This window comes from Aquarana catesbeiana, linkage group LG03 (genome assembly GCF_042186555.1).
Source record: "Aquarana catesbeiana isolate 2022-GZ linkage group LG03, ASM4218655v1, whole genome shotgun sequence".
NCBI lineage: Eukaryota > Metazoa > Chordata > Amphibia > Anura > Ranidae > Aquarana > Aquarana catesbeiana.
Window position 1 is genome coordinate 201,306,698 of NC_133326.1, and position 26,251 is coordinate 201,332,948.

Sequence of the window (26,251 nt, forward strand, 5' to 3'; positions counted from 1 at the left end):
GTTGCTTTGATAGTGGCATTCAGCTCGTCTGCATTGTTGGGTCTGGTGTCTCTCATTTTCCTCTTAAACCAGGTATTGGTACTTTTGGCAGTGTGGGCAGGTGCCAAGTCATGCTGGAAAATTAAATCAGCTTCTCTATAAAGCTGGTCAGCAGAGGGAAGCATGAAGTAGAATTTCCTGGTAGAGGGCTGCACTGGCTTTTCACTTGATAAGCGACCCTATTGCTGCTAGATGAGAGAGCTAACCACTACACCAGCACAGTGGTGTAGTGGTTAGCACTCTCATCTAGCAGCAATAGGGTCGCTGGTTCAAATCCCGACCACAACACCATTTGCCTGGAGTTTGCATGTTCTCGGTGTGCCTGCCTGGGTACTCCGGTTTCCTCCCACACTCCAAAGACATGCTGGTAGGTTAATCAGATCCTGTCTACAAAATTGGCCCTAGTATGTGTATTTGTGTATGTGTTTGTAAGCGCGTCGGGACACTGCTGAGTAAAGGACCGCGCTATAAAACACCTGTGGACCATCACCAGCAGATGACATGGCTCCCCAAATCATCACAGATTGTGGAAAATTTTGCATTTCATTTGGAAATCAAGATCCCAGAGTCTGGAGGAAAAGTGGAGAGACACATAATCCAAGTTGCATGAGGTCCAGTGTGAAGTTTCCACAGTCGGTGGTGATTTGGGGAGCCATGTCATCTGCTGATGTTGGTCCACTGTGTTGTATCAAGTCCAAAGTCAGTGCAGCCCCTCTACCAGGAAATTCTAGAGCACTTCATGTTTCATTGATGCAGTAATTCACGCAAAAGGAACCCCGACCAAGTTTTGGTATAGTGTATACTATACTGTACATGGACATACCGTATTTATTGGCGTATAACACGCACCTTTTCCCCCTGAAAATTGGGGGAAAATCAGGGGGGTGCGCGTTATACGCCGACAGCGTACCTCACCGAGCCGTCACCTCCTCTCCACCTGGCTCCTCGGCTTTCAATCGGCTCTCACGTCACACACACACAGTCCCGCCTCCGCCACCGGCATTGGACCAGTGTTCTGCCTATCACAGGAGCTGGTCCAATGCCGATGGCGTAGGCAGGACTGTGTGTGTGTGACGTGAGAGCCGAGTGGAGAGGAGATGATGGCTCGGTGATTTCCTGATTCAGACTACTGGTGAGGAAGATGGTGAGGCTGCAAATGATGGTAGTTTAAAAAAAGGCATTAATCAGGCTGCATTGAGGACTTTATTTAGGCTGCATTGATGCATTGCTCAGGCTGCATTGAGGACTTTATTTAGGCTGCATTACTGCATTGATCAGGCTGCATGAGGAGTTTATTTGGGCTGCATTTAGGACATTAATCAGGCTGCAGATGGACATTGATGGGCACTGACCCTTAATTTTCTTCAAAGTTGTTTATTTTAAAAATGTTTTTTTTTTTCCTGAAACTTCCTTCTAAAAATTAGGGTGCATGTTCTACGCCAACATTTCTGTATTAAAAATCCTTTTTTTATTGGTCTTTTGTATTATTCCAGATTTCTGACGTACTGAATTTTGGGTAAGCCATAAATAGCAAAAAAAAAAAAAAAAGTGCTTAAATTATATCACTCTGTGTGTAATGCAAAATATAAAAGTTTCACTTTTTGAATTGAATTACTGAATTAAATAAACTTTTTGATGATATTCTAATTTTTTGAGATGCATCTGTAGACCATTTTTTTTATTTTGCCTATAGTTCATCTGTAACATCTCATGATGTAATAATGTGCTTATAATGCTGTTCACTTCTGTTCAATATGCCTCCACATATCATTTTGTATGTTGGTAGGTGTTCAGCAATGTTACCTTGAGCCCATTCACATGAGTGCTTTGTAGTAATTCTCAGTAACATACATTAGCTGCATTATTGCACTGTACTAGCAGCAATCAATACAAGTCTGATTTGTGATCACTGTAGTGCATTGGGAACCCATTTAAATGAATGGCTATCCCAACAAAATGAACATTAATGCACCATATAACACGTGTCAGTGGACACTGCAGTGGACTGCCCTAAATGAGGGTCATTGGAACCTTCTATAAATTAAACTAATGTTTGGAGCCCTTGCTTGCTTGTTACTAAAACTGGTGAATGATAGTTCATGCTCAATTGATTTTAGGTGTCTTAGCTGTTTTGTCATAAAACTGAATCCATGAACAATTTATTACTACTCTTGAAGCAGGTCTACCCCCCTTACTGCAAGGGATAAATGCTAGTTTTTGTCTTTGCATACAGTCTTACTTATCCCTTGCGCCTGTAAGCGTCCACCCTCCATGCCTCCTCTCTTTGGGACTCTGTCAGTTGCTTGCACTCTGACATCATCACATGCAATGCAGCACCAGCACTTCTGCATTGCAAACGAGGATGCTGAGGACCTGCACACAACCCAGAGCATTGGAGGGAGGAGGGCAGCCAAAATTCCCAGGGAAGTATGAAAAGTAAGGCAAGAAAAACTGCTTTTAATGATACTCTAGAGAAAAGCGAGTATTTAACCCTTGGGGTTAATGGGGCCTCCAAAGTTTTGACATTTAACTGAAGTTCAGCTTTAAGTAGTATAAAGACTGATTATATCTCAGATTGATTTTTTTTTTTAATTGCTCTAGACCAGGGTTAGGCAACCTCAGCCCTCCAGCTGTGGTGAAACAGATCCTATCATGCCTCTGCCTTTAGGAGTCATGCCTGTGATTGTCAGGGTCTTGCAATGTGTCATGGGACTTGTCGTTTCAAAACAGCTGGAGGGCCGAGGTTGCCTACCCCTGCTCTAGACTGATCATTAGGATGCAGATTTACTTAAAGTGTACTTGAGAGTTTTGTTCAGAAATTTCTTAATTCTGAAGTGGTCCATCTTAAAGCAAGCATTAAACTGCACATGTGTTTTACCCACGTGATGCTAATCAAAAATGTTCAGTTTAATGCCTCGCTTCCCAGCAGCACATACTGTACTTAACTTTCTTACAATTCACCATTTCAGTCAGCCATTGGGAGCACAGGAGATACCAGGTACTTCCAGGAATGGAGAAGCAAGTGTCTTTATTCTTCATCATGTCATGTGCCTCACTCCCCTTTCTCTCACTTGAGAGCGCATTTGCTTGGTGATTTGCTCAGTGCTGTCATGTGGGGGTGGATAGACCACTCCCAGCCTTATTTTGGCTTGAAGTAGTGACCCACAGTAACTATTTAAACTTCCTCCTGTACTGGAATAGCATCAGCAAAGTGGATTCTAATTGGCACCGCATTTAAAAATAAGCACTTAGAAGTTAGGAACACTATTAATAAGGTGTGACAGAGCGAGGCACTGTCCTTGTGAAAATGGAAGAGAATATGACACGTGATTCACATTAAGGGTTAATGCAAGGTTCGGTACTATTACTTTTGAGCGGAGAAACCGGTATTATTGTTTTTTTCTGGATTCTGACATTCTGGATCGGAAATTTCAATTCTGTGTCTGGATTTTACCAGGTGCCTGCAGTCTGTCTGTGTACACAGGCATGCAGAGTTGTTATACATTTGTGCTCAAAAGTTTGCATACCCTGGCAGAAATTGTGAAATTTTGGCATTTAATATTGAAAATATGACTGATCATGCCCAAAAACTGTCTTTTATTTAAGGATAGCAACCACATGAAACCATTTATTATCACATAGTTTATCATTTTTTTTAAGTCATAATGATAACAGAAATGACCCAAATGGCCCTGATAACAAGTTTACATACCCTGGAATGTTTGGCCTTGGTACAGACACAGAAGGTGGCACACACAGGTTAAAATGTCAATTAGAGGTTAATTTCCCATGTTTGTGGCTTTTTAACCATTTGGCTGCTCAATGACCAAAGCACTTTTTACAATTTGGCACTACGCTGCTTTAACTGGTGATTGCGCAGTCATGCAATGTTGTACCCAAACAAAATTTGTGTCCTTTTTTTCCTCCCCACAATTCGCTTTCTTTAAATTTTTAAATTTACTGGTACACTAGTGAGACTCACAGGAAAAAAGAGTGCCTGACTGTCAGCGACTGCTTCAAATGCTACCAAACAATCTGTTAGCATTTGCAGGGATCAGGCCTGACCCATAAGGTAATGTCGCTTTGCCCTGCCAAGCTAACCCGCCACAGTAAAACTGCGGCGGCAGGTCCGGAACTGGTTAAATCACAATTAGTGTCTGTGTATAGTCAATAAGATTGTTACCTCCCACAAGGATTCTTTTTAAGATTTGTTATCCGGGGTGCGCAGCCTTTCAAACTCTATTTATGTGCCATACCATGCTATAGCTCTCACATGGATACACTAAGCAGGCTAGACACTAAGCTATGAGGAGGTAGAAAATAATAATCCAAAAGACCTGCGTAACAAGGTAATAAAACTTTACAAAGTTGGAAACTGATTTAAAAAGATATCCAAAGCCTTGAATATGCCAGTCAGTCATGTCAGTCTGTTTAATCACTTATTAAGAAGTGGAAAATTAGGGGATCTTTTGATACCAAGCCAAGGTCAGGTAGCCCAAGACAGATTGCAGTCACAACTGGCGGTAGAATTGCTTAGGATACAAAGAAAAACCCACAGGTACCCGCAGGTGCAATGCTCTTCAAAAAGGCAGTGTGGTTGTTTTTAAGGAGCACAATTCAATGATACTTGAACAAAAAAGAGCTGCATGGTTGAGCTGCCAGAGGGAAGCCTTTACTGTGCCAGTGTTACAAAAAAGCCAGTGAATCATGTCAAGGTGTTGTTGGGCATATTGTAACCAGGCTTCTTTGTGGAACTTTCTGGCAACCTGACCATGCAGCTCTTTTTTGTTCAAGTATCATCACATTGTGCTTCTTAAAAACAACCACACCATCTTTTTCCAGAGTAGCCTGTATTTCTCCTGAGGTTACCTGTGGGTTTTTTTTGTATCCTGAACAGTTCCTGTGGCAGTTGTGGCTGAAACCTTTCTTGAGCTACCTGACCTTGGCTTGGTATCGAGAGATCCCCAAATTTTCCACTTAAGTGATTGAACTGTGCTGACTGGCATATTCAAGGTTTTGGATATCTTTTTATATCCTTTTCCATCTTAGTAAAGTTTCATTACCTTGTTACGCAGGTCTTTTGACTGTTCTTTTCTACCTCCTCATGACTCAGTGTCTAGACTGCTTAGTGCATCCATGTGAGAGTTAACAAACTCATTGACTAGTTATACACAGACACTAATTTTGATTTAAAAAGCCACAAATGTGGGAAGTTTAACTTACTTTAATTGCCATTTTACCCTGTGTGTGCCACCTTCTGTATCTGTACCAAGGCCAAATATTCCAGTGTATGTAAACTTTATCAGGGCCTTTTGGGTGATTTCTGTTGTCATGATTTAAAAAGGATCCAAAAAAACTATGTGATAATAAATAGCTTCATGTGATTGCTATCCTTAAATAAAAGACAGTTTTTTGGCACGATCAGTCATATTTTCAATAGTAATGCCGAAATTTCACAATTTCTGCCAGGGTATGCAAACTTTTGAGCACAACTGTATACTCAAGCCTGAAAATATCTCAGGGCTCCCAGTTTGGAGACAGCTCCCAGTTTGGGAGGAAGGAGGTCTCACCCAGGGGTTAGAGGTGCCCCAGCCAGGAGACAGGAGGTTTTGCTCCAGGAGCCAGGTTGGCCTCTATCGGTGTGTCAGGAGAACCCTTATCCAGAAGCCAAGGTTGGGCTGTGCAGCAGGGCACTGCAACTAAAGTCTAAGAGAGCCAAGTGGACCAGTAAAGTTGCAAGCTGCAAGTTGCAATCAGGGCGACTGGTAAGAAGAACAGTGGTGTGGCCAACAAGGGAGTCAGGTGGCTCGGTATTTTTGTTCACATTGATGTAGAAGAACCCCTGCATGGAAACTGATGTCAATGTGAACTTTCTGTGTTCTTTAATAAAAGTGGGCAGCCATGCCCTTTAAAATACGGTTTTGACTTGTGCAACTCATTGGAAAAGCACCTGTCACGTGAGCATAATCTTCCCAATATCTCAAAAGCAAAAATCGAAGACCCTTATTGCAAATGTTCCTATATGATATTACAAATAGTTAAATATCAAAAAAGGTTTCCCTTGCTGTATGTACAGTATCTCACAAAAGTGAGTACCACCCTCACATTTTTGTAAATATTTAATGATATCTTTTCATGTGTCAACACTGAAAAAATCACACTTTGCTACAATGTAAAGTAGTGAGTGTACAGCTTGAATAACAGTGTAAATTTGCTGTCCGCTCAAAATAACTCAACACACAGCCGTTAATATCTAAACCACTGGCAACAAAAGTGAGTACACCCCAAAGTGAAAATGTCCAAATTGGGCCCAAAGTGTCAATATTTTGTGTGGTCACCATTATTTTGCAGCACTGCCTTAACCTTCTTGGGCATGGAGTTCACTAGAGCTTCACAGGTTGCCACTGAAGTCCTCTTCCACTCCTCCATGATGTCATCACAGAGCTGGTGGATGTTAGAGACCTTGCGCTCCTCCACCTTCCATATGAGGATGCCCAACAGATGCTCAATAGGGTTTAGGTCTGGTAACATGCTTGGCCAGTCTATCAATTTTACCCTCAGCTTCTTTAGCAAGGCAGTGGTTGTCTTGGAGGTGTGTTTGGGGTTGTTATCATGTTGGAAAACTGCCCTGCAGCCAGGTCTCCGAGGGGAGGGAATCACTCTGCTTCGGTATGTCACAGTACATGTTGGCATTCATGGTTCCCTCAATGAATTGTAGCTCCCCAGTGCCGACAGCAGTCATGCAGTCCCAGACCAAGACACCCCCACCACCATGCTTGACTGTAGGCAAGACACACTTGTCTTTGTACTCCTCACCTGATTTCCATCACACACACTTGACAACATCTGAACCAAATACATTTACCTTGGTCTCATCAGATCACAGGACATGGTTCCAGTAATCCATGTCCTTAGTCTGCTTGTTTTCAGCAAACTGTTTGCAGGCTTTCTTGTGCATCATCTTTAGAAGGGGCTTCCTTCTGGGATGATAGTCATGCAGATTTGATGCAGTGTACGGCGTATGGTCTGAGCACTGATAGACTGATCCCCCACCCCTTTAAGCTCTGCAGCAATGCTGGCAGCACTCATACGTCTTTTTCCCAAAGACAACCTCTGGATATGATGCTAAGCATGTATACTTAACTTCTTTGGTCGACCATGGCGAGGCCTGTTCTGAGTGGAACCTGTCCTGTTAAACCGCTGTATGGTCTTGGCCACCGTGCTGCAGCTCAGTTTCAGTGTCTTGGCAATCTTCTTATAATTAATCTTCTTATAGCCTAGGCCATCTTTATGTAGGGAAACAATTCTTTTTTTCAGATCCTCAGAGTTCTTTGCCGTGAGATTTCTATTTTGAACTTCCAGTGACCAGTATATGAGAGTGAGAGCGATAACACCAAATTTACCACACCTGCTCCCCATTCACACCTGAGACCTTGTAACACCAATGAGTCAATTGACACCAGGGAGGGAAAATGGCTAATTGGGCCAAATTTGGACATTTTCACTTAGGGGTGTACTCACTTTTGTTGCCAGCAGTTTAGACATTAATGGTTGTGTGTTGAGTTATTTTGAGGGGGCAGCAAATTTACACTGGTATACAGGCAGTACACTCACTACTTTACATTGTAGCAAAGTGTCATTTCTTCAGTGTTGTCACAGGAAAAGATATAATAAAATATTTACAAAAATGTGAGGGGTGTACTCTTGTGAGACACTGTAAATCTATTTGTGCCTCTCATGATGTGTGATTGCAGGAACAGTACCACTGGTACTGTGGTTTGTGTTAGTTAATTTTGGGAGACTGATATTCAAGCAGACCTGGCTAATCAACATCTCACATTTAACTACTGTCTTGTGATGTTTGTCCCACACCATGTGATCAATACATCAGTATGAAGACCAGGTATGGAAAAAAACAGTGTCAATCAAATTTCAGGTTAGATTAGACAAATCAGTGAAACAAGAAATGGAAGGTTACCGGTCTTATTCGTTAGGATGGTACAAAGAGCAATAATACTATGTACTTAGTTGTGTTTATGGAATGTACAAAGTAGAAACCAGTTTTCCCACGACCAGTTTTTCCAAATGTGTTAAGTATGAAGTAAGTACTTTTTTGTGTTTTGATGTACTTTTCCTTTGCAGACTTTTGTGAAGCATCCAAAGATGTACGCCAACTTTCCTGCTGCATCAATGAATCATTGCCTATTACTATAGGAAGCCAATGTCCTCAAGTTTAAAATAACAATTTATGCTTTGGCGATCAGACAAATAAGGATGAATATCAATTAGTGTTTGGGCAATAATTTAAATTGCATTTAGAGCTAAAGACTATGTTCTTGAATAAAAGAACAGATGATGTGTATTTCATAGTAGTCGAAATGTTTCTCTTGCTTAAGATGTTAGATGACAGAACTGTATAAGCTATGAGACATACTTAATATAGAACAAGAAGATTATAAATAATCCATAATTTGTCTACAGTCTAAATGATTAGCAGTTCCTTGTGGTACTGGCATACTGTCTTATATTCTGTGGAAATATTTTTATAAAGCTTTGTTTTCTAGGGATGAGCTTAAGATTCAGACTGACCACGAGATCAACCCAAATCCAAGTCATTCATAGTTTGGACAAATGGTAAACTAATGTGGCTGCCTGGACACCCTCCCCCTAGGTTGTACAAATGCAGCTTAGCAGTCACAAATTCACCCCGCTGTGGTGAAGGCCCTCTCTGACTTGACACATGCAACAGTCCTGGTACATCAAGCACATATTGGGCCACCCACCTCCAGCCAGTGCTCTAGAATTGACACCCATTAGATAATTATTATGATCACCTGTAAGTGGCCTTGCCCACTGTGTTTGCTTCAAGTGTTATTAAGCCTAGAAGCGAACATTTATTATATCACAGCCTTCCAATTCTTACATGTGGCAGCTGCATTTGTTTTCTTTTTTAAGCTTTATTTTGTTTTCACCTGGTGATCAGGCTAGCAAGTCCTCTGTTTTCAACAGAACAAGCTGTCCTGCAGATGTAGCAGTTAGAAGATCGAGACAAACTGTTTAACAATGTTAGATGTGCTTACAGTGGTCAACTTTTATTCATTTTTGAAAAACCCCTTTCCCAAAGGAAAAAAAAATGTTGCTGTAACTGCTAAAAGTAGAGTTCCATCCAAAAGTGGAACTTCCACTTTAAAGACTCCTGACCCCCTGATATGCCACATTTGGCATGTCTTTTTTTTTTTTTTTTTTGGGGAGGTACCTAGTTTTGACATGTACCCAGCTCCCACTTCCAATCGGGCCACCTAGGTGGCTCTAGTGGAAGTTATCCACTCCCCTTCCCACAAGATCGCCCGGCCATTCAGGATGCGCAGAGCAACTCGCGCATGCACAGTGCACACCTGGCTGTGAGGCTACAAGCTGTGACAGCCGGAGCGGGTGCCCACACTAGTGATGCTGGTGCTGGGGAGAGGCGGGGAGTGAACAAAGGCTTTGGACAGTTGCTTCGCTGGACCGTGGGACAGGTGAGTGTGTGTTTTTTAAAAGTTAGCAGCTACGCTTTTTGTAGCTGCTGACCCTTAATAAAAACGGAAACGGCTGGAGCTCCGCTTTAAAGCCTCCTCCCCGGCTCCTGTTTGTGAAACTGAGCTTTTGGGGAGGAGGGGGGAGCAGGTACCCGAATTTGACATGTACCTTCTCCCAATTCCATTCTCGTCTAGGTGACCGGAAGCAAAAGCTCTCCCTCCTGAAGTCTTCTGGAGCATATGACATGTCCTAGAGGACTTTGGGACCAGTCACAGACTGCAGCACCGCTCGCGCATGCACATGCGCAGTGAGGAACCGACTGTGAAGCTGCAAGCTGTCACAGCCGGGTGCCCGTAGTAGAGATGCCGGCACCGACGAGGGAGGACACGGCTGCAATGAGTACACTGCTGGACATTGGGACAGGCCAGTGGCTGTTTAATAAGCCAGCAGCTACACTTTTTGTAGCTGCTGACTTTTAATAAACAAATGAAAGGAACTCCGCTTTAAAAGGTTTTAGCTGAAGCTTGGCTGCTGGAATATCTAACACTTTCCTCTCCCTAGACTGTGCTGCGACTAAAGGCTAAGACAGCCAAGTTGACCAGTAAAGCTGGACATTGCAGTCAGAGGGACTGATAAAAAGAGCAGCTATGCATTTGTTCATTTTGGCATGAACAAATGTCTTTACTTTTCTTTTACACTGTCCCTTTCATTTTTTGGATCAACTTTATTACTATTGCAACAGCTGCCGGTTGGGGAGGAGGCAGGTAGTGGTGGGCTGGCCTTCTGTGCCATGTAGAAATTACTCAAGGGCTGCTCTGATCAGTTCTACAGGAAAGCCGATCACCGGCTGAAATTTTTGATACCAGGATCATGACTGCAGCCACAAATGAAAAAGTTAGCTTGGTCTCCATCCTGAAAGTGCACGATCGAGCGTGCTTCCAACACAAACACAGGAACTCCTATATGCAGTGCCCAGGAATAAAGCACACTTCCTGTATGCCACACTTTTTTCATGTTGGATAGAGTAAAGGAACGGTTATATCCCTGTCATATTTTGTTTTGCCATCTGTGTCCCTTTGGGGAGATTTCTCTCCATGTCCTGTCCCATAGCTAAAACAGGACATGAAAAGAAAAATCCAAAATAAGGGAAGCTCTGGTTTTCACCATGGTCACCAGAACTAGTGTCTTTATTGGAAGATTTCCTCTCTCTTCCTGTTTTGGTGAAAATTCAAAACTTGGAATTTTCTTTCTGTTTAAGAAACAACCTTAAGCAGGACGTATACAGTGTGGTCTCTGCATGGAAATGTGAAGTCAAATTGTGACTGAGCTCCTGGACCAGGTACCTTCTACAGCCTTAAGCCTAGTACACACGGGTCGAATGTCGGGCGACATTGGCCAGTTCAGTAACAACTGGCCGACATTCGGCCTCTGTATATGGCATCCGGTCCAACAGAAGCCGGCCGCTTGGCCGGCTTCTGTTGGACGAGCATGCTGGAAAACCAGCAGCCGACCGGTTCCCAATCAGTGCTCTAAGCGAAAGTGTTCTGGCTGGTGGACCGTCCCCCTGTTAGAACACAACAGCTCCAATCGGAGCTGGCTGTTTTCTTTACAGTTGAACGAAAAAAAAAAACTTGATCGCGTGTACTAGGCTTTACAGCGATCATCTGCCCTAGGGGATGCCAAATCGAAAGAAGCCCTTACAGATTCACCCTTTGCTGCCATTGACAGATATCTCAAACAACTTTTAAAGACAATCTAAAATTTGGGATTTTCTTTTAGTTTTGACAAATGACATGACAAATAAAGGGTGTGAATCTCCTTAACGGGGGCACAGACAACATGGAGAATCTGATGTTCTAATCCTAATCTCATTCTGCCCTATCAGAAACTTTTGAGAGTGTTCCCTTTAGTTATCCTTTAAATCTTATATAGCTATGTATGAATTGGGGGCTCACAGCATGATGGCATTCCGAGGGTTGATTACCTATCTAAACTAAAGGACACAGGAAATGCAGATAAATATAATAAAGGCAGTTTTTAATCACTGATTTACAGTTTTCAAAAGGTTAACTTACCATTAATCAGTTAACCAGTTGATTTTAAAGAATTAGTTGAGTGTGTGTGTGCATCTTTTAAGTGTATATTCTTGCCAATCAGTAAAACTTTAATAAAGAATTTTAGTTTAATTTGTTTATTGTTATTGGTCTGATTTGACATGTATCCTCCCTTAATGCAAACTTATGCTGGTAGTATTTATAATTATTTGTGCATTATGTGTCAGAGAAAAGAGACACTGTTTGCTCATACTCTGTATAATGGAGCCATTTACTGCAGCCTATTTTCTTTTAGCCGATTGTGCATTGCCCAGTTGCTTTGAAGAACCTAGCAGATAAAAAGAAAACATAAAAGGAAGGAACACTTCAGGAAAGCATGCTTTCTTTGATGCTGGCCTAGTTTACAATGTTTCAAAAGCAGTCATCTGAAAAGAGATGCATATCTGACTCATCATGCATCTGTTAAAAAAAAAAAAAAAATAGGGACACAGAGTAGCTCGGTCACCTAGACATCTGACCATCAAACGTTCTAAGCTCACCAGCACTTCATGCTGTATAACTCTTTGTCCATTGTATGTCACTGTGCCAGTGGGCAAACTTAAACTTGTGAAAGGGAATAAATGCTGTCATTTATTTACCTTTTCTGTAGCCTTAAATGAGAATGCACTTTCACATTCTGCTTTGCTTTTTTACATATAGCTCTTAGTGTAATGCTAAGTAAATAACTGTGTTGTTGTTTCCATATTAACTATATGCATAGAAAAGCACATTAGATACTGTAAGACAAAAGCCAGATCCTTTTATGTGACATAGTGTGATTTGAATAACGTTGAAGTATACTGCTAGCAAATTGATGTAATTAGGTATTCAGTTTGCTGTTTTTTTTTTTTTTTTTCCTTTTTTGTACATATAATATTTGATATATTTCCACTCCCTTGTTTGCCTTTGTTAGTTGCTTTATGCAGTGTATGTTAAAATAATTAATATGTAGATACTAGGCTCTAAAACCTGTTTTCAATGGTTTTTGTTTTTTTTTTCCCATGAGAAGTGCAAATGACATTGAGCAAGTTTCTCTTGCATTCTTGCGAATATTATCATAAAATGTGCAAATCAGGGATTCTTTTAAGTACTCTAGTGAAAAAAAGTCCATCAAATAGTGATATTCTCAATCAAGTATAAAGTGCTGTTTGTGCCAAATGCTGCAAACAATTTAGTGCAGTCTGTTCTCCCCTCCTGTGTGCCCACTCACTCACCAGCTGCTGTGGACTTCCATAACAGAAGTCATATGCACCTTGCGAATCAACTGAAAATGCTGGGATTAGCAGTTCTCCAACCAGGCTTCTTCCTAGTAGACCCAGATTCTCCTCATAAATGGTATAATGGCAAAGAAAGAGGACGTATATAGTGTAATTCCACTCACATTGTACAGGATAAAAACAGGCTTAAAACCAGCTAAAACCGGAATTCCGCCACCACTTGCGTGTCACCGGCCGGATCTGACCTCACCACCCGCGGTCCACTAATGCATTTCGTCCCTCCCACAGGATGTTATCAAAGGTGATCCTGCATTTGCACATCCAAATTTATTGACTGCCCCACTGTCTTCCTAAACTAATTCAAAGTGCACCGAGCAGATGTGCAAGATTCTTCACTGCAGAAGAACTGCACAGGGAAGCTGCTGAGCAGATTGTGTGACTCTTCATGATATGTCTCTTCTGCTTGGCCGCTTCATAAAAGATCTCATGACCAAAAATTGCATCACATGGAGATGCATCCCCTGAGCCCTACACCAGTCCTTCATCTTCACTGCACAGCTACACAGTGGGAGATCTAGCACATCTATCCAAAGTGCTCTGTAAATTCACAATGAGACAGTAAGGTAAGGGGAAAGGATGCTGTTCTAGGGGCCTCCTGTCCTTGATTTGCATAAGCTGTTAACTCTGTACCTATCTTACTGGGTGATGATAACACAAGTGTGTCTGTCTCTGCAAGCAGCCATCTGTACTGAAGGTCAACTCCAAAAGACCCAAAACATTCATATATGAGGCTGAATATAGCCTAATTATTCAAAACAAGTTGTATTCCACTGCGTAACATGTATAATACAATTTGAAAAACATCTGATTCTATAGAAGTATAGGAATTTTCATGCAACTCCAATATGTAAGGTAAATTGTATTTCTGATTTATTGTGTCAACTATTTTAGTTTTATTTTTATATTGTAAAACAGCAGTTGGTAGTCTTTTATTTTCTGTGATAGCTGTTGTTCCACAGCTTTGTGCAGTAAAAAGAAAGGCACATGGAGGAAGATTTTTTTTTCTTTAAATCATTGTGGTAAACATGGTGCATATTACTTATGCATTGAAATGCTAGCTCTATATTATTATTTACAGTATAAATATATCTGTTTGGATAAATTTGTTGCACAAATGAGGCGATGCATTGTATAGATGTAACAGCATTTATTAAGACAGTGCCCACATGGATCATTTGGTATATTTATTTGATGCATGGGTTGAGGGCATTTCCAAGGAGAGTGGGATCTCACTTGGTTCTGGAAAATGTGTATGGCTAAATACAGATCATCATATATAAAAAAGGGGCATTTTTTTTCACTGTTTTTAGTTTTAGGATAGTATAATTAGGTGAAAAAGTGTCTACATTTTAGTCACTGTAGAGATTTGCCATCTACTTCCCAACTAGCTTAGCTCAGTGGCCATCTTATTTCCTACTAAGTCTCGAGAAAGATCAGGTTTGTGAAAATACACAGCCTTGTTTTATGAATTTCTGCACACTTTGCTTACAACCCTGTCTCTTCTGTGCATTTTAGCTGAAGAAGAAGAAGTGGAAAATGTTGATGTTTCCAGTCTGCCTGAAGAGGTGCTGCGGAACATTGAAGCTGACAGCTACTGGTGCATGAGCAAGTTGCTTGATGGCATTCAGGTAAATTGATTCCCCCTGTCCTCATGCATTCCCTATAACCGATTTATTTCATGAATTTGAGCTACTGCTGGGGCCCTAAGTGGAAGAAAAGTGTAAGCCGAGAAATAAACACTTAGGGGAAAAGACTGCTCCATTGAGGAAATCTGTCTGCTTTTTGTTATTATTCCTGGCTTATAAAATGACAAATGTGCTCACTTTGCAACATTGCTGTAGAGTGTAAGTGTGGGTGTGGGTTCAGGCCCCAGGGACATTGACTTAAGTCTCCTGATATTAGTAAAGACTGCAATCACTTGCATTGTATCAGATGGATTGCTTGAAGTCTGTAGGTAATTTGAGGTTACATTTTTGAGATCTGTCCCTTGATACATTACACCTGACACAATTGGAAATCACTGCATGAATTTCGACTACAAAGGATGATAAACTGTCTGCGTTTCAAGTATGTATATATAACAGCTTTACAGTAACTAAAGGAATTTATCTGTCAAAGTTCCACCAAGGTATAATTTAATAGATTCTTTTTAAAAACATAAATGTAAATACACAAACAAATGTAATAAATGAACACTATCTTGAAAAATGTAATAATGAAAGTTTTGATTCAAAACAAGGAAGTGGCAATTTTCTAAGGTTTGCTAATAATCTAGTATTTCATATTTGGTTTAGTTAAACTAGACCTACAATCAAATAGTTCTATAAAGCTCTAATAGTTAGCAGTCTAGCAAACTTGAAGCGTCATTAATATAATCATTGTTTTAACCCTCGTTCACACCCGGCCAATTTGACATGTCAAATCGTTTGCCAAATCGGTGTCTATTGCCGGCAACAGCACTGTCTCAATCAGTGTGATGCCGACTTTGCGGCGTCACACCAATTCCCAAAAGTAGTTCAGCTGAACTTGCACGATTTCAAACCCGCTTAGGGTCTATTGAGACATGTGTGTTGCATTGATGCACAATTGATCCACTTCAGCTATGGAAGGTTTTACCCCCTTCATGACCAGGCCATTTTTTGCTATTTAGCACTGCGTTAATTTTACTGGTAATTGCGCGGTCATGCAATGCTGTACTCAAATGAAATTGAAATCATTTTGTTTTCACACAAATAGAGCTTTCTTCTGGTGCTATTTGATCACCACTGTTTTTTTTTTTTTTTTTCCGATATAAAATAAAAAAGACCAAAAAGTTGGGGAAAAAAAAAATACAATGCGGTGAAAAAGCATTTGCTACCTTTCAGATTTTTTATTTTTTTGCATATTTGTCACTTTTAAATGACTCAGATCAAATTTTATGATTACACAAAGATAACCCGAGCAAATACAAAATGCAGTTTTTAAATGATTGTTTTATTTATTAAGGCAAAAAAGCTGTCTAAACCTGCCTGGCTTTATGTGAAAAAGTAATTGCCCCCTAAATCTAATAACTGGTTGTGCCAACCTTGGCGGCAACAGCTGCAATCAAGCATTTGTGATAACTGGCAATGAGTCTTTCACATTGCTGTGGAGCAATTTTGGCCCACTCTTTGCAGAATTGTTTAAAATTCAGCCATATTGGACGGTTTTCCAGCATGAACGGCCTGTGTAAAGTCATGATACAGCATCTCAATTGGATTTAAGTCCGGGCTTTGACTAGGCCACTCCAAAACCTAAATTTTGCTTTGTTTGAACCATTTGGAGGTGGACTTGCTGCTGTGTTTTGGATCATTGTCCTGCTGCATAACCCAAGTGCACTTGAGCTTGTGGTCACAAACTGATGGTCGGACATTCTCCTTTAGGAGAATCAAATCCGTCCGACCAAAAGTAAAATTTTTGTCTCATCAGTCTACAGAATATTTGCCTAAAAGTCTTGGGGATAATCAAGATGTTTTTTGGTAAATGTGAGCCTTTGTGTACTTTTTGGTCAGCAGTGCTTGGGCCTTGGAACTCTTACATGGATGCCATTTTTGCCCAGTCTCTTTTTCTTACTGTTGAATCATGAACACTGATCTTACCTGAGGCAAGTGAGGCCTGCAGTTCTTGAGGCCTGAGGTTCTGGGTTCTTTTATGACCTCCTGGATGAGTCGTCATGCTCTTGCAGTAATTTTTGTAGGCCGGCAACTCCTGGGAAGGTCGACCACTATTCCAAGTTCTCTCCATTTGTGGATAATGGCTCTCCCCATGGTTCACTGGAGTTCCAAAGTCTTAGAAATGGCTTTGAAACCATTTCTAGGCCGATTCATATTTGTTTCTAATCTGTCCGTGAAATTTTCTTAGATTGTGACATGATATGTGGCTTTTTGCGATCTGTTCGCATGCTTAACTCTGTCAGACAGCTTCTATTTATGTGATTTCTTGATTCAACAGGTCTGGCAGTAATTAGGACTGGGTGTGGCAAGTGAAATTTAACTCAGCTTTCCAAAAAATTGTCGTTAGTCACAGTTCATTCATGATTCAGCATGGGTGGGGGCAATTACTTTTTCACATAGGGCCAGGCAGGTTTGAACAGCTTTTTTCCACTTAATAAATTAAATAATTAAAAACTGCATCTTGGATTTTCTTGGGTTATCTTTGTGTAATATTAAAATGTGTTTGATGATCTGAATCATCAGTGTGAGAAATTTGCAAAAAAAATAAAATAATCAGAAAGGGGGCAAACACTTTTTCACAGCATTGTATGTTTTATAGCAGAAAGTTTGAAATATTTTTTTTCCCCCAAATTTTTGGTCTTTTTTTATAATCACTTTTTCTTTATTAAGGCAAATTCCAACATACAAAATAGAAATGCACACTGCACAATATATCTAAATACATCTTTAACATACACCACAATACCCCACCCCGAGAATGCACACAAGATTCTTGATCATGTCCTCTTCAAAAGAGAGAAAGAAAAAAAGAGAGAAAAGAAAAAAAAATATATAAAAAAACTAAAGAAAAAAGCCCACCCACTTGCCTACCCATACCCAAAACTCAATTTGTGCAACACATTATTCAAAGTATAATTAAGAAGGGGGCTTTACAGCGCCCTATTACATGTGTCAAACATCCAACAATACAAAAAAGTAATAAAAAAAAAAAAACTATATATAAATAATAAAAATAAAAAGTGTATAATTTTGAATTACCGTATATACTCGAGTATAGGTCGATCCAAGTATAAGTCGAGGCCCTAATTTACCACAAAAAAATGGGAAAAACTTATTGACCCGAGTATAAGACGAGGGTGACAAATGTAACAGCTACTGTAAGTGGAAAAAGAGGGTCAACAATGCCCATCTGCAGCTGTATACCTCCCTGTGTCCTGTGCATGTGTCCTGTGTATATGTCCTGTGTATGTGTCCTGTGTATGTGTGCATGTGTCTGTGTCCTGTGTATGTGTGCATCCTACCTGTGTCCTGTGCATGCCTCCGTGTGCCGCTCTGCACCGATCAGCGTGTGCTATTACTATTCGGCGGCCATTCACTGTTCAAAAGCCACGCCTCCTCCTCATCCGTGATAGGCAGAAAACTCAATTTCCCAGCAGTCAGCGGTCAGCCTATCACGGACATTCTCTCATCCTCATACCACGGACGAGGATGAGAGAATGTCTGTGATAGGCTGTACACTGACTGCTGGGAAATGGAGTTTAATGCCTATCACAGACGAGGAGGAGATGCAGCTTTTGAACAGTGAATGGCCGCCAAATAGTAATAGCACACGTTGGCTGCCGTCTGCCTGCATGACACGCTGATCATGTAGGCAGACGGCGGTGACTCGAGTATAAGTCGAGGTGGGCACATTTAGCCCCAAAAAATGGGCTGAAAATCTCGACTTATACTCGAGTATATACGGTACTATTTTTGTGTCCTATTATTATTTAGTGTTTTAATTCAATATAATCTCTCTACTATTTCATTTTTCTACCTCTCCGCCTTTCATGTCAATCTACCCTTCTTTATGTGATTCCATTACGTGTTGCCCATCCCGTGCCTAATTTACTATTATAACTTATTCTCTTCCTTTAATGACATCGAGGAGGAAAAAAAGAAACAACACAAAAAAAAAAAAAAAAACTTCCTCCCAATTTCCCCCCACCAGATGCATCTCACAGACTATCGGATCCATAACGCAGCATTGCCCCCAAAAGGGTTTAATCCACCCCTATTTCTGAGGAGTAATACAGCCATCCTACCCATGTATCTTTACATTTATTCTGTTGGCCTTTAACCATATGTATCCATCTCTCTGCTTCCATTATTTTTTCTACCTCCCTTTTGCAATCCATTGTAGTGGGACATCCAGACTGTTTCCAAAATCTAGGTATCAATATTTTGGCTGCATTTAGCAAATGGGGAGTAACGCTTCTATTATAAAACCTAGCAGATGATGGCATCTCATGAAAAAGAAAATGTTTGGTCTTTTATATTTTATATTGCAAAAAAATTAAAAAACTACCTGTGACACTAATACAATGAGCAGTGCTAATAATGTGCATTCTTTACCCCTCCTCTATTTACTACAGCTTGATACATCTGACCACATCCCTCCTATTTTTCAGCCCACAATACCTACCCTTTTCGCCCTTGCTTGCTTCCCCTTCCCCAATCACCTTTGTTTCTGTCTACCTCTTTTTCCTGTTTCTCACGTTACTTCCTCCTTTCACCATTCTGTTGGTGAAGGCGGGCTTCTTATACGACAATCCTGTACATTCTAAATGCCAGGCTGGGTGAACACATGGCAGCTAAGGCTCACACCCCTTTTGCCTGTGATGCCTCATCCAATTCAGCTGCAATATACCTCAGATCCCAGCAATCCCACCTTTTCTTTCTGACCTAAGTTTGTCAGGTTTATTTTCTAGATTTGGTTTATACGCACTTATCAGTGCCCATTATAACTGCCCTGGTTTGCCTATCCAGATTCTTATCTTTAGGCAACTACTATACCAAACAGTTTTGAGAATCTACACCTATGCGCGTTTACGAGGTTTATGACGAGAATAACCTACTTATCTAATGCTTCACGGTTTTCTTTGTGTATTCCTTTGCATTCAATGTAATTTTCATTTGTACCCTTGGTTGGGATGTGAATTCACCTCGACCAGATTGTATGTATGCCTGCAATATAAATGCTGATTGATATATTTTGTTGGAATTCCATGAAACCTGAATACAATTCTTGAATAAAATATGAAGTATTATGTGATACATACTGTATATATGTTAAGTATTTAATTTATATATTTATGAGCAAGTGATGTCCTTGAACTTTTAATTGAGGGTTTTTTTTTTTTTTTTGCTATACCAGGCTTCTTTACTGCATATAATGCCTTTCTGGAATAATGCTGGATTTCATTTTTCACTTATTAGTAGGAAATCTTTACTGAGTATTTTGGCTATCTTCATTATATACTGTAGCACTTTACAAAATGATCCCAGAACTGACTTGTCTGCCACAACAGGTTGCGTTGTTTACACTAGTCATCTCTGTCACTTGCATCTTGTTTTGAACTTTTTTTTTTTTTAATTATGTAGGATATCGAGATTGAGTGTTAACGTTGGTTTGTATAAATCTAGGGCAGATTTTCCTCTAATGCCCTGTACACACGGTCGGATTTTCCAATGGAAAATGTGTGATAGGACCTTGTTGTCGGAAATTCTGACCATGTGTAGGCTCCATCACACATTTTCCATCGGATTTTCCGACACAAAGTTTGAGAGCAGGATATAAAATTTTCTGACAACAAAATCCGTTGTCGGAAATTCCGATCATGTGTACACAAATCCGACGGACAAAGTGCAGCGCATGCTCAGAATAAATAAAGAGATGAAAGCTATTGGCTACTGCCCCGTTTATAGTCCCGACATACGTGTTTTACGTCACCCCGTTTAGAACAATCGGATTTTCCAACAACTTTGTGTGACCGTGTGTATGCAAGACAAGTTTGAGCCAACATCCGTCGGAAAAAATCCTAGGATTTCGTTGTCGGAATGTCCGAACAAAGTCCGACCGTGTGTACGGGGCATTACAGTTTAATATTGAAGTGAGATTGGAAGCAGGTTTGTTTGAACTTGAATTCCAATTCCAGTATATTTGTTAATGGAAATATTGGATATGCGTTTATGGACAAAAAAATGATCATCAGGGGCTCTGGATGTCATTTTATTTTCAAACGCTGACATAACCAAAAACAGAATTTTTTTTTTTTTTTTAACGAACACAAATCTGTGATAATGCGCTAGTTGAAATGTGTATGTGTGTGTGTGTGTATATACAGTAGGGACAGAAAGTATTCAGACCCCCTTAAATTTTTCACTCTTTGTTATATTGCAGCCATTTGCTAAAATCATTTAAGTTCATTTTTTTCCTCATTAATGTACACACAGCACCCCATATTGACAGAAAAACACAGAATTGTTGACATTTTTGCAGATTTATTAAAAAAGAAAAACTGAAATATCACATGGTCCTAAGTATTCAGACCCTTTGCTCAGTATTTAGTAGAAGCACCCTTTTGATCTAATACAGCCATGAGTCTTTTGGGGAAAGATGCAACAAGTTTTTCACACCTGGATTTGGGGATCCTCTGCCATTCCTCCTTGCAGATCCTCTCCAGTTCTGTCAGGTTGAATGGTAAACGTTGGTAGACAGCCATTTTTAGGTCTCTCCAGAGATGCTCAATAGAGTTAAGTCAGGGATCTGGCTGGGCCATTCAAGAACAGTCACGGAGTCGTCGTGAAGCCACTCCTTCGTTATTTTAGCTGTGTGCTTAGGGTCATTGTCTTGTTGGAAGGTAAACCTTCGGCCCAGTCTGAGGTCCTGAGCACTCTGGAGAAGGTTTTCATCCAGGATATCCCTGTACTTGGCCACATTCATCTTTCCCTCGATTGCAACCAATCATCCTGTCCCTGCAGCTGAAAAACACCCCCACAGCATGATGCTGCCACCACCATGCTTCACTGTTGGGACTGTATTGGACAGGTGATGAGCAGTGCCTGGTTTTCTCCACAAATACCGCTTAGAATTAAGGCCAAAAAGTTCTATCTTGGTCTCATCAGACCAGAGAATCTTATTTCTCACCATCTTGGAGTCCTTCAGGTGTTTTTTAGCAAACTCCATGCGGGCTTTCATGTGTCTTGCAGTGACGAGAGGCTTCGGTCGGGCCACTCTGCCATAAAGCCCCGACTGGTGGAGGGCTGCAGTGATTGTTGACTTTCTACAACTTTCTCCCATCTCCCGACTGCATCTTTGGAGCTCAGCCAAAGTGATCTTTGGGTTCTTCTTTATCTCTCTCACCAAGGCTCTTCTCCCCCGATAGCTCAGTTTGGCCGGACAGCCAGCTCTAGGAAGGGTTCTGGTCGTCCCAAACGTCTTCCATTTAAGGATTATGGAGGCCACTGTGCTCTTAGGAACCTTAAGTGCAGCAGAAATTTTTTTGTAACCTTGGCCAGATCTGTGCCTTGCCACAATTCTGTCTCTTAGCTCTTTAGGTAGTTCCTTTGACCTCTGAAAGTTCCTGCGTTTAAAAATGTAATGAGCTGCAAAAGTGAGTGGGCTAAAAAAGTTTTGGCTGTGGTATGTGCAGAGCAAAAGACTTTTATCAAAAGGACTGACAAGCAGATCCCAGGGGAGATGGTGCCATCAGCATGCTGACACAACCTACAGCCCTTGATAAATGGTTGTTGCTGTTCACGTGATAAGAACCACCCACTTTATTTTAAAATTGTCTTGAAGATGGTGTTTTCGGAACTCTAAATTACTGGTGGGGGAGAGGACGTTTTTTTTTTGTTTTTGTTTTTTTTTTTTTTTTTAATGTGTGTGGCTTGGTGTTGTACAGCTTTTCATGAATACAAAAAAGCCCAATGCTCTGTTCCATGTATGTATTTCAAAACGTAATGTTCCAGTTTTAACTCAAGTGTACTTAAAGAAATACCCTTTTGTTGTGTTAAAAATCTTAAGTATTTTGACAACCTTTCAAAGGAATTCATTATTTTCCATCCCAGCTGCCAAAGAAAAGTGTTGCATTTACATATATAGAATTAACATGCTGATATGAGAAAATGCCAAAGCATTATCAGAATTCATTTATTAATACTTTTTTATGATGGATTAGTTCACGTTTTCAGACAAGGACGTTGGGCTAATTAAACTTTTATTGAATTTTTCTTCGTAAAATCTCATCATTAACTATACTAATCTTTTTGGTCAGGAAACCTATTAATAATATTTGCAATTTATATGTGACACAGGTAAGTGGTGATTTTAACACCCTGTTAGCTGATTTATATCTTATTGAAAACTTGTTGCTTTCAATGTTCTGACAACATCAGAATCATGGTGCACTGACTACAGAACAAAACATTAAGAAAGTATTAATTTTAAAGTCATAAATACATTTGACATAAGGAAAGGGGCAGAGGTGATGTGACTGAAATGGAAATTGCACATGCAAAGCCTCCCCCACCTATTCATTAGTAATTTAAATGGTAAATAACTTCGGTAAACTTTACTACTCGCCTTATGCCGCGTACACATGATCAGGATTTTGGTCGGAAAAAGATATGATGGCTTTTCCGACAGTATTCCGCTCAAGCTTGCCTTGCATACACACGGTCACGCGAAAGTTCACTGAACTTTCGACCGTCAAGAACGCGGTGACGTACAACACTACGACAAGCTGAGAAAATTAAGTTCAATGCTTCCGAGCATGTGTCAAATTGTTTCTGAGCATGCCTAGGAATTTTGCGCATCGGAATTGCTACAGACGATCGCATTTTCGGATAGGAACTTTTTCCGACCGAAAAATTGAGAACATGCTCTCAATCTTTTGCTGGCTGGAATTCGGCCAGCAAAAGTCCGATAGAGCATACACACGGTCGCATTTTCCGACCAAAAGCTCACATCGGTCTTTTGCTGGCCGAATTTCCGATCGTGTGTATGCGGCATAAGCCTCCCGTCTTAGTCATTTGCTGGTACGGCTTCTGGGAGTGACGACCAGTGTATCCAGCACTGCAGTCTGTGCCCACACTGACTGATCACCATTTTGTGACATCAACATGGAGCTCCAATCTTCTGTATATTGAGAACACCCCAATTATGGAGAGCCAATAGAAAGTGTCAGACAGTAAGTATTTTGGGGTTTTTATGTAGATTTTTATTTAAACAACTCCATTGGTTAGAGTTTTTCAAAACTAGAAAACGTTGAAATAACTATATATCAATAGTCAGTAAATACCAACCCAATACTTTTTTAAAATTTATTTTTGGATGGAGTGTGGATTGGTTCAAACTCATGTCAGGTTTTAATTTCTTTTGTGTCCACATTAGGGAAAATGATCCTTTCTGTTTGTTCTGATTACCATTTTCACTGGGGCAGAAAGGTAAGAGGAACAGAGGGACATTTTCTCCTGTGATATCTGTCTTGGAGGGGATTTTTTCCCACTCAAGTTTATCCTTCATTTTACTGAACAGAAAGTAAAGGGAAATTTCCACAAGTGGTTGTTGGCAGAAAAAAAAATAAAATAAAATAAAAACTGACAGAGATTCAAAACATCTACTCTATATAAAAAACAAAAGAATCAACGCTCACGTGGTCACAGCCTTTCTGATCATTTACATAATTTATTGTCATCATTTACAGTGCAGGACAGGGGGCCCACTGACATACCAGGTACAGGGCATAGTTCAGGCTGTCAGGGGAGTGAGGAATAAGGTAAGTATTTCTCTACTTTTCTACATAAAGACCGGCATGTTAAACCCATTCCTGTAACAGGGCATTTTTCCGTTTTCAGCACTGTGATACTTTAACAATTACTCGCTCATTTCACACTGCAACCAAATAAAAAGAATAGAATTTTTTTTTGGTGGTATTTAATCGCTACCATTTTTTTTTTTTGTTTTACTTTATGAAGGAAAAAAAAAAGACTGAACATTTTGAAAAAAAATGTGTTTCCCTTAGCTTCTGCTATAACCTTTGTTCAAACATTTAGGACAAATTGTATTCTGCTACATTTATTTCTTTGGTTAAAAAAAGTGTATAATGTTTAGAAAGCTATAGAGTCAACAAATTATGGGATAGCTGATGTTCTGATGGCCTCATTTCTTGAAGCCCTAAAAAGCTAGGACAATACAAACACCTCCGAAATTACCGAATTTTGGAAAGTAGACACGTGATATTTAGTAAGAAGTACCGTAGGTTTTTAAAGTTGTAATTTTTTGTCACAGTTTTTTGAAAAGTTAAGAAAGTAAATAAAATGTTATTTTATTTTGCAAAGTTTTCACCTTAACAAGTTATTTCTCATATACATCTTGTGTATACTTACAATTACATTCCAAAACACATTCTTCTACTCCTGAGTATCGTGATACCACGTGTGAGATTTTTGTGCTGTCTAGATGCATAGAAGGATCCAAATTCCAGGGAGCACATTCAGGCTCGCAGGTGACATAATTAATGCATCTGACTTCCTAACTTTTTTGCACACAGCTGTAAATTAATAGAATACAGTATTTCTACCACACAGCTTGGGTGTACTTAGAATTACACTCCAAAACACATTCTGCTACTCTTCCCAAGTATGAGGATACCACATGTGACCTTTTCAGAGCCTATCTGCATAGAGGAGCCCAAAATCCAAGAAACACACTCAGGCTTGCAAGGGGCATAAATTATTCATCTAATTTCTTGACTACCCATCACCTTTTGGAGGCCCTGGAGTGCAAGGATAGTAGAAACACCCAACAAATGATCTAATTTTGGAAATAAAACACCCTAAATTATTTTTTAAGACGCATAGTACATCTTAAAAAAAAAAATGTCTAATTCTTACCACATTTTTGAAAAATAAAGATTTTTTTTTTTTTTTTTTTTACACAAAGTTGTCAAGATTATTAGTAACTCCAAAACACATTCTGCTACTTCTCCAGAGTATGGAAATACTACGTGTGATACTTTTGCACAGCCTAGCCACATAAGGGGCCCAAAATCCGAGGAACACTTCAGTCTTTCAAGGAGTGTAAATTATGCATCTAATTTCCTGACTACCTGTCACATTTTTGGAGGCCCTGGACAGTAGAAACACCCACAAAATAAACACATTTTGCAGCCTAAATGCTCCAAGGGATTTTTTAAGAGGTATGATGAGTTTTGGAAAGATTTACTTTTTTTGCCACATGTTTTTGGAAAATGTAAAAGGAAAATTATTATTTTTTTTTTTTACAGAAAGTTGTCAAGATATTTCTCACACACAGCATGGACATGTACTTATGATTTCACCCTTAATATGAGGATAGCACATGTGTGATATACAACACAAAAAAACAATAAGCCCATGGGACTTTTAAAGAGTCACACCTTAAAAAGTAACTGTAAAAAAAATATGAAAACATTTTATTTAACATACATTTAAAAACATGTATTGCACATTGGATGAACGTGAATAATGTTACATGGAGATCACATGAAAACGTTTTTATATGTGGAACCATATAGACACCACCATTGGTCTGAAGTGACTGTGCAACTTGTTCTCGACGCGTTTCACGAGATAGATCTTTCTTCCTCCGGAGAAGCACAGGAAAGTATGTTAAATAAAATGTTTTCATATTTTTTACAGTTACTGTTTGAGGTGTGACTCTTTAAAAGTCCCGTGAGCATATTGTTTTTTCGTGTTGTGTATACTATTTTGGGACTGAGAACACTACCTCAGCCCATTTCACACGAGCTCCACTTTTGTGTCTATA

General features: G+C 40.0%; 1 protein-coding gene across 4 annotated transcripts in view; it reads left to right on the forward strand.

The window, feature by feature from the left end:
* The window catches only part of TBC1D22A (TBC1 domain family member 22A), a 919,143-nt gene that overhangs the window by 367,715 nt on the left and 525,177 nt on the right, over window positions 1–26,251 (forward strand). For all 4 annotated transcript variants that reach the window (XM_073619716.1, XM_073619717.1, XM_073619715.1 and 1 more), the window contains one exon: window positions 14,444–14,556. In XM_073619716.1, coding sequence (XP_073475817.1) covers window positions 14,444–14,556 — 113 coding nt within the window. The remainder of the gene's footprint in view (window positions 1–14,443; window positions 14,557–26,251) is intronic.